Source organism: Equus caballus, chromosome 2 (assembly GCF_041296265.1).
Source record: "Equus caballus isolate H_3958 breed thoroughbred chromosome 2, TB-T2T, whole genome shotgun sequence".
In the NCBI taxonomy this organism is placed as follows: Eukaryota; Metazoa; Chordata; class Mammalia; order Perissodactyla; family Equidae; genus Equus; species Equus caballus.
The window spans coordinates 71988222-72000434 of record NC_091685.1 but is presented as its reverse complement, the minus strand read 5'-3'; the positions used below and the strand labels follow the sequence as shown (position 1 = coordinate 72000434).

The following is a 12213-nucleotide window of genomic DNA, read 5'->3' as shown; positions in this document are numbered from 1 at the left end:
CTGAACTGCACACTTTAAAATGGTTAAAATGATAAATTTTATGTTATATGAATTTTACCTAAATTTTAAAAAAAGTAATGTTTCTTCTAAGGATTTCCCTAACCACTCAAATCCTAGTTGCCTTTACTAATATCAGTTGGGTGTACATCTTACCACACTTCTTCTTTAAATTTACATATACATGAGTACATATATAATAATTTTACATAGAATTATCATAGTATCATTCTAATATATGGAAATGCTTTTTTATTCAATATAATTTTATTTCATTAATCATTCGATATTTTGGACATATTTTCATATTAATACATGGAGTTCCATTTTATTCTTTTAAGTGCTGCATACTATCCATGATGCAGTATACAGAAACACAACAGTACTTTTAACCACTTTCTTATCAATGATTAAACTTTTTTAAATTATTTGCCATGATTCTACTGCAATAAATTTTCTTGCATATGCTTCTTTATGTCAATGCCCAAGTCCAGACCACTACCTGTTTTTATAGATAAATTGTATTGGAACAGCCACTCTACTGTTTATGTATTAACTATGACTGCTATTGTAGTACAAAGACAGAATTGAATAGCTGCATCACAGATCATATGGCCTACATAGCCTAAAATACTTACTATCTGGCCCTTTACAGAAAATGTCTGACAATCCCTGCAATAAAACATGGTAAAGGAAGGAACTTTGTTACTTTTTATGAAGAAAGCATAACAAGAATACCGAAATACGACAATGATTTCCCATAACAAAAGGGAACTACAGGTGACTCTTGCAAGTATTAATACAAAAATCCTAAAATAAAGTATTAGCAAACAGAAGTACATTAAAATAATAACATATCAAGACCAAGCAGAGTTTATTTAAGGTACGCAAGATGGTTCAATATTAAGTAATCTATTACTATAATTCATTACAGCAATAGATAAGAGAAAACATTTATATGAATGGTTCCATAGAGGTTGAAAAGTCATTTGACAAAACCCATTCCTGATTTTTTTTTAATCAGTAAAATATGAATAGATACCTAACTCAGCTAAAAAGTAGAGTCATGCCTAGTTTAGGGTTAACATTAAAATTATCTTCAGTAAAGTCAAGAACAGGACAAAGACACCCCCCATTTCTAATATTTAACATTGTATATAATGTACTAACCAAAGCAATTGGAGAGAAAGAAACCAGTGTTAAAAAAATTGAAAAGACATAAAGCCATCACTATTTTCATATGATGTGATTGTGTATCTGAAAAATACGAAAGATTCAACTGAAAAGCTATCATGAACAATAGTAGAAATCAATAAGACAGAGGGATACAAAACCAATATAAAGAAATCTACAGTTTTAATATATACAACCTTTTAGTTACAAGATCTCATAGGAGAATGGGCACCATTTATAACATCAAACAAAAGATAATATACCTGGGAATAAGCTTACCAATAAAAGTGTAAAACCTAGATAAAGGAAACTCCAAAACTTGATCAAAAAGAAAGGCCTATCATGTGCTTCTTGGACAGGAAGAACATAGCATGTTGATTTTCCCCATGTTAATTTATGAATTTAACATCCTGATAAAATACCAATTGATCTTTTGGGGGAGGTTAGGGGAAGGTGGGCTAAATTTAATAAGTTCTAAATTGAGATAAAAAATTACACAAGCAAGAATAGTCAGGAAAAACAAAAAGGAAAAGCAATGAAAATGAATTAGCCTTAAATGATCTTAAAATATATTTTACATTTTAATTAAAACAGTATGTACCAGCATACTGAATAAAGGCCAATGGAACAGGAAAAAAAAGTACAAGAATTTCAAATAATTAAGAAAATTCAGTACATACTAAAAATGGCATTTTAAATCTGTGTAGGAAAGATGGACTTTTTAATAAATGAAACTGGAACTATTGGGTAGCTATCTGGAAGAAAACCAGAATCCATACACCAAGTTAAACTGCAAACAGATCAAAGGCTTAAATATAAAAAGTACCTACATAAAAGTACTAGAAGAAAAGATTGAAAAATTCTTTGATAACCTTAGAAAGAACAAAGCTTCTCTGAATAATTACCAAAATTCAGGTAAAGATGACAACTTAAAAAAAAACACTTCTGCACAGCAAAAAAAAAAAGAAACATAAATGACCAAGAGGGAAAAAATAGTTGCAATTTAAATAATAACCAGGGAAAATATCTCTACTATTTAAAGATTTCTTACTAATTTATAAAAGACCAACAACTAAATTTTAAAAATGAGTCAAAGATTTAAACAGAGAACTTACAGAAAAGGAAATACAAAGAAAACTTAAACATTTGAAAAGGTGTGCTCAACTTTACCACAATAAGAGAGAGATTAAGACACCAAACAGAGATCCTATTTTTTACCTATCAGATTGGTAAAAATCAAAACTTTGGTGATAAAAGTTTGGCAAGGCTGTAGGGAAAACAGGAGGTTTCATACATTCTTTCCTTATATACTAGTTGATTGCTGAGCCCCATGAACGTAGTATCTATTCAAAAATTAAATTTTTTAATACCGTAATATAATAGGATTGAATGCAATATTAGGTTATTAGAGTACATCTTAAAAAGGTCTTATAAAAAGGGACCCAGGTTTTGAAACGTAAAAAAAAGAGGTAACACTTCGGTCAGAATAGCTATAATTAACAAGATGGGAAACAACAAATGTTGGAGAGGATGTGGAGAGAAGGGAGCCCTTGTACACTGCTGGTGGGAGTGTAAACTGGTGCAGCCACTATGGAAAGCAGTATGGAGTTTCCTCAGAAAATTAAGAATAGATCTACCATATGATTCAGCTATCCCACTGCTGGGTATTTATCCAAAGAACTTGAAAATGCAAAGGCATAAAGATACATGCACCCCTATGTTCACTGCAGCATTATTCACAATAGCCAAGACTTGGAAGCAACCTAGGTGCCTATCAAGGGACGAATGTATAAAGAAGATGTAGTATTTATATATGATGGAATACTACTCAGCCATAACAAATGATGAAATTCGGCCATTTGTGACAAGATGGATGGCCCTTCAGGGTAGTATGCTAAGCAAAATTAGTCAGAGGGAGAAAGTCAAATACCATATGATCTCACTCATAAGTAGAAGATAAAAACAGCGACAAACACACACATAGCAATGGAGATTGGACTGGTGGTTACCAAAGGGGAAGGGGGACAAGGGAGGGCAAAAGGGGTGATTAGGCTCACATGTGAGGGGATGCACTATAATTAGTTTTTGGGTGGGGAACATGATGTAATCTACACAGAATTCGAGATATATTACGATGTATATCTGAAAGCTATATAATGTTATAATCCAATGTTACTGCAATTAAAAAAATTAAAAATTAAAAAAAAAGAGGCAACATACTCTGTTTCCTTTGTTTCTTTTATCTCACTAATCCACACGTCGATAACAGTGCATGGCAAGCTACCATCTTTGTTGACTCCACTTGGCTCTTGTAGAACTTCCGTTTCCAAGTCATCAGGTTCTGAAAAGCAAAAACATCACAAAAAACATATTTTGAAGCAAAATTCGTTTAGAGAAAACTGAATAAATTTTCCGTAAATTACCATCACCTAGTTTTAGGCGAATATGTTAATTATAACAGAAAAAATTAAATATTTTATCTCTAGATCTTTAACCTTGTTACTGTGTTAACTCTCTAGTTCAATTATTTCTGAAATGATAGACTTTCCCTTTGCATTTTCACTGTAGTAAAAACACCCAAAAGAAATATTGTACACCCTATATTTTTCATTATTACACAAAATTTTCTCTTCATTAAAATTTCAGTAACATGTAAATTGCTTTAAAGAAGGGATAAAAACAAGTTGAAAGAATAACGATATCTGTGGTTAGAAATATGGAAGGAGAATAGACTGTAATATCATTGATTAGTAACTGACAGGAAAGTTCGATCATCAAAATCTTTCAACCAAAAAAGAAAACAAATTCTATTAACCTGTACTTTTACAATGATATTGAGAACATAACTGAAGTGCACTAAATCTATTTTCCTAGACCCTCAAATAGTTAATGATTAGGGTGCTACGTCTGTTTACTGGTGGTGGCTCACATTATACCTGGTAGATCTTTTCTGAAAGTATATAGGAATAAAAAGAGAGTTTCTTCCTTCATCTGTGAACTCCTCTTTTTCCTCTCCATGTCAGATTATTAATACTATCTTGTTTAAGCCACCATCACCGCCTCTTTTTTCCTGAAATCCAGATAATCTTTCCTTATCTATTTTAAAAGTTTCCAATGAGCTGTCCTATTTAGAAAGATAATCGATATTGTACCAATCCTTAAAGTTTCTATCTTTCAGTAAAACGATTTTTTTGTGGTCACTTATATAAGGTAAGCACTTGGGGCAGGGGAAATCTTTTTTATTTATTTTTTAATGAATAATCGTTCTCTAGTACCTTAAGCCATTTCAACATGACTCATTCTACAAACTATATTTGTGACTGTTCTGGCTGCAAAGTCTAAAATATTTACTATGTGGCTCTTTGTAGAAAAAATTTGCCGACTCTTGCACTAGGCTATATAGCCTCTATTATATGCCTAACAGAGTTTTGTTTTTTTTTAAAGAAAAGGCAAAAGATATCTACTAACTATGATTCTAATGAATAAGACTATTTAAGTTACTGTGGTGAAGTAAAGGCGGTCACACATATAGAAAGGTCTCTGATAGTCCTCTCATCTAGAGTGGGGCTCTGTTTCCTCTCTCTTTGAATTCGGGCTGCCATTGTGATTGCCTTGACCAATCGAGCACAGCTGAAGTGTTCCAATGCCAGTCTCAGGTCTAGCCTTTCAGAGAACTGGCAGCTTCTACCTTGGAATCTGGAAACGTAAGCCACCAAGAAAAAAGTTTAGCTATTTTAGAAAGACCATGCGGCAAGGCCCTGAGACTAAAATGAAGGCGAGGGACCCAGCTGAACAAGTCCAGCCGATCCCTGTCAAGTCACCATGCATGGATGGGAGTGACATCAACTTGTACCCAAAATAAGCCCAGCTGACAGCTGAATACCACTGAGTGATACCAGCTGATGCCACATGGAAGAGGAAGAGAAGACCCTTCCCAATTTTTAACCCACAAAAGTGAGACATAAAATAAAGTAGTTATTTTAAGTTTGGGGAGTAATTTGTTTTGCAGAAATAGATGACTGAATCAGAATTTTCTATCTGAAAACGAGGTGCTGACATAACAAAAGCCTAAAACATGTGCGCTGGTTTTGGAAGTGGGCAGCAGGCAAAAGCTGAAAGGGCTTCAAGGACTCTGTTGGTGAGACACTAGCCAGTGAAAAAAAGTTATTGGAGGCTGGAGAAAATGTAATTTTTGTTATATAGTGGCAGAAAATTTGGTACCTGTGATAACAAAGACAATAGAAAGGTACCTAATAGGTTCAATGACCTGGCTAAGGAGCTATCTAAGCAGAATGTTGAAAATAACAGCTAGCTTCTAGTAGCCTCTGATAAAGTATAGGAAGAGAGAAATTGAAGAAAGAACTGTTTAGTTTATGAGCAGACATTAGAAGAGAAGCCCAAGATAATGCCTTTTAGGCAACAAAAGCTTCTCAAGGGAAGACATGGCCTCATGATAAACACTAATTTTAGGGCAGTAAAATGCGGTTTCATGGCAAAAATGAAGGGTGTGACCATAAGACCTTTTGTTATGGCACAGAAAGATTTAACAGCATGTCTCACAGACTCTCTTTGCTGGACAAAAGGATTTCTAAGAATCTCAAGTGTACTATCTCACAGCATCTTCACAGACAACTCAAGGCAAAGAATGGCCAGTCTCAAAAAAAAAAAAGTGGTTTTTGTCTAATATCGTGAATATCAGTAATATTCATACAAAATCCACAAATTAAGAAAATTTTACTTGCAGAAGCACCACCAGCTTGGATTGAAGGGAAAAGACACAGTTGTAAGAGAAGAGCCCTTGAGGACCCCAACTTTTGGTCTAAAGGAAGCAACCTCTCAATGCTACTCCTGGCTGGATTTCAGAATTTCTATGGAGCAATGATCGCTATGTGCTTCCCATTTTCCTTTTTTTTGAAAAGGAGTCTCTATTCCTGTTTCACCATTTTATCTTAGGTATATAGAAGGCAAGTAACTTCCTTTTTTACTTATAGGTCTTCAGACCGAGAGTAACTGTACTCAAAGAACTGTACCCAAGGAAATTCATCTGTGCATAGGACTGACGTTGATAACAACATCTTCAGACTTTGAGCCAATGTCATAATAAGATGAGGGTTTGAGAAAGGGTAAATGTATTTCACATGGGGGAGAACGTAAGTAATTTTTGGTCAAATAGCAGATTACGACAGATTAAAGATGGCTGCAAATTCTTTAACAGTCTCACCTTTGAGAGGTGGGGTCTGTTTTGCCTCCCTTTGAATTCAGGCTGGCCTGTGACTGCTTTGACCAAGGATGTATAGTGGAAGTGATATTGTGCCAGTTCTGACACTAGCTTTTAAGAGTATAAGCAACTTTTACCTAGTATCTGTGTGCCCTGGGCCACCATATAAGAAGAGGGAGAGGGGCCCGGCTTAGCCCAACCCTCTAGCTGTACCTGACAAGACACCAGTTAAGCCATCTTGGACCCATCAGACCAGCCTGGCTGCCAGCTGAATATCAGCAAGTGATCCCAGAGACAAAAGCACATGGATTAGAAAACTCACATTAGCCAAGCCTTGACTCATTCCTGACACACAAAATCATGAGATATAATAAAACGATTATTGTTTTAACACTAAGTTTTGGTATGATTTATTACGTAGCAATAAAAAAAAACAGACCTGTTACTAAAAGTACAAAAATAGTGAACCTAATTTGAGATGAATCACCCAAACATATACACATATTTCGATGATTTGTTTATGAAGAGCTGTTTATAAAGAAGAAACTACAGTATTATTAAATCAAATATTGCTCATTTTGACCAATTAAAACGTACCATCCAAATTCCCTTCTGATTTCAATGATGTCTGTGGAGATGCCTCATTAAACTTTGGACTATTTGTCTCAACAGAAGAATCAACAGTAGCTAATGGGTTCATTTCAAGTGAAATAGATTTTACTTTTTCTTCTCCAGTAATAAAAGGTTTGTAATTCTCCTCATCAGGAGAAATCTCTGAAACAACAAAAAAGGAAAAAAATCATACTACATTCTCAAAACGACTTGAATTTTATTTGTAACAGCATTTACAGCAAAGTTCAGTAACTGTATTTTTACAACAAGAAATTACTGGTTAAGCTCTGTTATGTATTAGAAATTAATAAATGTTTAAAGTAGATGATAGCTGAATTTCATCTTAATTATACATAATGATTTCTAAGGTAGTTAATATACAGTTTACTTTTTCCTTTCAATGAAACTGATATATGTGTCAGAATGGTATTTTTAAAATGGTATATTTTAAAATTATTACCTAATTATTTTTGCTTGTTTCTGGTAATTGCTAATTACTTCGAATTGTCAGAAACTGCCCATATTTTTAATTGATGCCAAAAGAGAATGGATTTACTTCAGAACAAGACCCCCAGGTCACTCCCGTTCATTCCTTGAAGATGTTACTTTTTAGCTCACTGTCAGGAGATTGCCCCAACACTAATTCTGTCTTAACTAAGTTAGTTGATTTCCATACGTATGTCAATAATTCTTCCAGTATTTGGGCTTTTCAGTTCCTCTCTAACGATCTTATCTTTACCGTACCTCAGTCACTCTAATGGTCATAACTTGGAGACCCTGCCATTAAGTTCAGCTCCTAAAAGTGTTGTGTTAAATATTTCACCTTCTAATTTCTAACATCTTATTTTTCCACTTAGCTCCCTCTACTACCCCAACTCTAAAAAATGTTACCCCACCAGTATCTACACCACATTGATCTTGCCAAATTTTCTCTCCCCATCACCCCCATTAAAATCCATCTAAAGTCTGTCATTATAATCTTTCTCTTGCATACATCCTCAACTCATTGTACTCACATGCCAAAATCCAAACTCCACATAAATTCAATTTTCTGCCTACTATGTCTGCACACACATGGCTGAAATGAGTGGATAAAAACAGAGATCCTTGCTCATTGGTCTCGATTTCAATTCATTATCACTAAAGTCAAGTGGGCCCTTTGTGTTGCCTGCTGTCCTACTAGACATAACACTGGGTAGCAGAACTGCCCCTGGTTCAGTTAACTTCCTTAGGAAAAAAAAATTGTATACAGCTATGTGTGAGTTGTTTTACCTCTTATTTCTTCCTAGTCAACAGAGGATAAAACTATAGTGCTGTGCATGTTTTGGAATATCTTTCCTTCAACAAGCTTCATCAACAAATTGATTGTGTTTTTGCTCATTCAGCCTTACCATTCTGCTATAAAATCATGTCTATTAAGATAAGGAACAAGGATGCCAGAGAGCATCATTATTATTAAAGATTGCTTTGGGGTGTCTAACAAATACAGCAAGAACAAAAAGGAATAATGAGAATAATATTAAACAAAAAACTATTTCTTATACTGATGATATAAGCTGCAAATCTGGAATATCTAAGATGTCAAGGGAAAAAATTTAATAGATTTAATAAAATAATTCAGTAAGGAGTTTGGATATAAAATTTTACATAGATAGACAAAAAGAATGAATAGCTTTATTTTAACTAGAAATAAGAACACAGAAAGGGAAATGGAAAAAATATATCATAATAAAGACAAAAATATAAACATTATATAAGAATAAATTTACCAAAGAAGTTTAGAAATTAAATGAAGAAAACAAAATGTTACTGGCAAACACAAAATGAGATTGGTGCAAATAGAAAGACAGACTTAAAATCTCGAATTTAATAGCATAAAAATGATACTACAAAAATCAACATATAAATTGAATACAATTCTAATCACAATACCCAATTAGATAAAATGAACTTAAAATTTGTTTGGAATAATAATTGTCTAAGAATAACCAAGAAAAATATTTTTAGAATTCCAGATAGACTAAAGACTTTGTATATATGCATGTGTGCACGTACTTGCATGCATACATGTGTCTGTTCTCTGCCTATTTATCTAATCTAAGGATTTGAGAAAACTTTCCACCCAATGAAGGAAATTCAGAACACAGAAATTAAAAAGGCAAACTGGCAAAAAAATTACCAAAAAACCCTGAATGGCCAAAAATAGCATAAAATAAGTGAAATAGAGAGTGACGTCAGCATCATGGCAGAGCGAATTCTCTTGGCAATCTCTCACCTCCATGATACAATGAAAAAGATATTCACACTCCAACAGAGGACATCCACACAACACAAAAGACGTCTGAGAGACCCATGCAACCATACGTTGGAGGTTAGAGAGGCTAGAGTGCCCCTCAGAGGAGGTGAAACAGGGTAAGGGGAAACATTGCTCCCTCCCCAAAAAAAGACTGTGATCTGGGACTGCGTGCAGCCTCCAAGAGGTATGGAAGGGAGGAGGGGATGCTCATTTGCAGAACATCAAAGATCCCTGAGGTTCCTCGAAGTCTAGGGGGAACCCCCTACCGAGGTGAAAGCTGTTGGGTGGGGGTGACCTTATCAAGTCAACATCCCAAGCGAGCAGATAGCGAGAGCAGTGAGTAAGCCCACGAGAGTACACAGAAGAAAGCGTCCCTCCCTGCCCCTCCACTCAGCAGTGTTTCCAGTGCTTTGGATCCTAGCAGACCCAGAGGGCTCAGGGTATGCAGCTCTTGACCCACAACCAGTGGTGACAGGTGGTAACTGCGACCAAATAATACCAGGATGCAAAAGAACAAAGGCACAGCCTATAGAAGTATCAAAAATTATATTAAATCTCTAGGCTATAGAGAAAATGTCAAGTACCAATAAATCAGTCCTGAATATATAGAAAGATGTAATCTAATAACAGAGAATTCAAAATAGCTATCATCAAAAAAAATCAATGAGCTAAAAGAGAATGTAGAGAAACAATTCAATGAGTTCAGGAGCTACTTCACAAAAGAGATTGAAACTATAAAGACGAATTCAATCAGAAATATTGGAACTGAAAGACACAATCAATGAGATAAAACAAAATATGGATTCTCTGAATGCTCGTGCGGATGTCACAGAGGAGTGAATCAGCATAATCGAGGATAGACATAAAGAAATGCTCCAGATACAGGAGAGAGAACTAAGACTAGAAAGAAATGAAGAAAGTCTCTGAGAACTGTCTGACTCAATTAGGAAATGCAACATAAGAATTATAGGTATTCAAAAGGGAGAAGAGAAGGAGAATGGAGTAGAAAGCAAAGAAATAATAGCAGAGAACTTCCCAAACCTGGGGAAGGGGATGGAAATCCATGTGAAAGAAGTTACCAGATCTCCTAAATATGTCAATGTAAAAAGACCCACAGCAATGCATACAGTGGTGAAACTGGCAAAAGTGAATCACAAAGAAAAAATACTAATGGCTGCAAGGCACAACAAAATAACCTACACAGGAACCCCTATCAGGCTTTTAGCAGATTTCTCTGCAGAAACCTTACAGGCTAGGAGAGACTGGAATGACATATTCAAATCCTTGAAGGACAAAACCTTTCAGCCAAGAATAGTCTATCAAGCGAAAATATCCTGCTGTGGCAGGCATCCCACATACAAAGTTGAGGAAAATGGGCACGGATGTTAGCTCAGGGCCAGTCTTCCTCAGCAAAAAAGAGGAGGATTGGTGGTAGATGTTAGCTCAGGCTTATCTTCCTCAAAAAAAAAGAAAGAAAGAAAGAAAAAAATCTGAAGACAAATGAAAATGAAAACATACCATACCAACTCATATGGTATATAGCAAAAGCAGTACCAAGAGGGAAATTCATTGGAATACAGGCTCACCTTAACAAACAAGAAAAATCCCAAATAAGCAATCTCAAACTACTCCTGACTGAATTAGAAAAAGAAAAACAAACAAATCCCAAAGTCAGCAGAAGGAGAAATAATAAAAATCACAGCAGAAATAAATGCAATTGAAACAAAAAACGCAGTAGAAAGGATCAATGAAACAAAGAGCTGGTTCTTTGAGAAGATAAATGAAATTGACAAATCCCTAGCCAGACTTACAAAGAAAAAAAAGAGAGAAAGCTCAGATAAATAAAATTAGAAATGAAAGCAGAGAAATAATAATGGATACCACAGAAATACAAGGATTATAAGAGACTACTACAAAAAGCTATAAGCCAACAACAATCTAGAAGAAATGGATAAATTCTTAGACTCTTACAATCTCCCAAAGCTGAATCAAGAAGAAATGGAGAATCTGAATAGACCAATCACAAGGAAAGAGATTGAAATAGTAACCAAAAGCATACCCCAAAATAAAAGCCCAGGATCAGATGGCTTCCCTAGAGAATTCTACTAAACTTTCAGAGAGGATTTAATATCTATTCTTCTCAAGCTATTCCAAAAAATTAAGGAAGATAGAATGCTTCCTAACTCATTCTATGAGGCCAACATCACTCTGATACCAAAGCCTGAAAAGGACAACACAAAAAAGGAAAACTACAGGCCAATATCACTGATGAACATAGATACAAAAATCCTCAACAAAATATTGGCAATCCAAATACAGCAATATACATCAAAAAGATCATACATTATGATCAAGTGGGATTTATACCAGGGACATAGAGATGGTTCAACATCTCCAAATCAATCAATGTGATATATCACATTAACAAAATGAGAAACAAAAACCACATGATCATCTCAATAGATGCAGAGAAAGCATCGGACAAGATCCAACGGCCATTTACAATAATAACTCTTAACAAAATGGGGATAGAAGGAAAGTACCTCAACATAATAAAGGCCATATATAACAAACCCACAGACATCACCATACTCAATGGGGAAAAACTGAATGCCAGCCCTCTGAGAACAGGAACAAGACAAGGATATCCACTATCACCACTCTTATTCAACATAGTACTGGAGGTTTTGGCCAGAGCAATTAGGCAGGAAAAAGGAATAAAAGGAATCCAAATAGGGAGTGAAGTGAAACTCTCGCTGTTTGCAGACAACATGATCTTATTTACAGAAAATCCTAAAGAATCCACCGTAAAACTATTAGAAATAATTAAAAATTACAGTAAAGTTGCAGGGTACAAAATCAACTTACAAAAATCAGTTGCATTCTATACTCTAATAAGGAACTTACAGAAAGAGAA

The 12213-nt window shown here is 34.8% G+C and overlaps 1 protein-coding gene across 33 annotated transcripts in view; it reads right to left on the bottom strand.

The window, feature by feature from the left end:
* The window catches only part of NEK1 (NIMA related kinase 1), a 220044-nt gene that overhangs the window by 33343 nt on the left and 174488 nt on the right, over positions 1-12213 (bottom strand). For all 33 annotated transcript variants that reach the window (XM_070261349.1, XM_070261372.1, XM_070261354.1 and 30 more), the window contains 2 exons: positions 6986-7162; positions 3391-3511 (listed from right to left, as the gene is read on the bottom strand). In XM_070261349.1, the coding sequence (XP_070117450.1) occupies positions 3391-3511; positions 6986-7162 (298 nt within the window). The remainder of the gene's footprint in view (positions 1-3390; positions 3512-6985; positions 7163-12213) is intronic.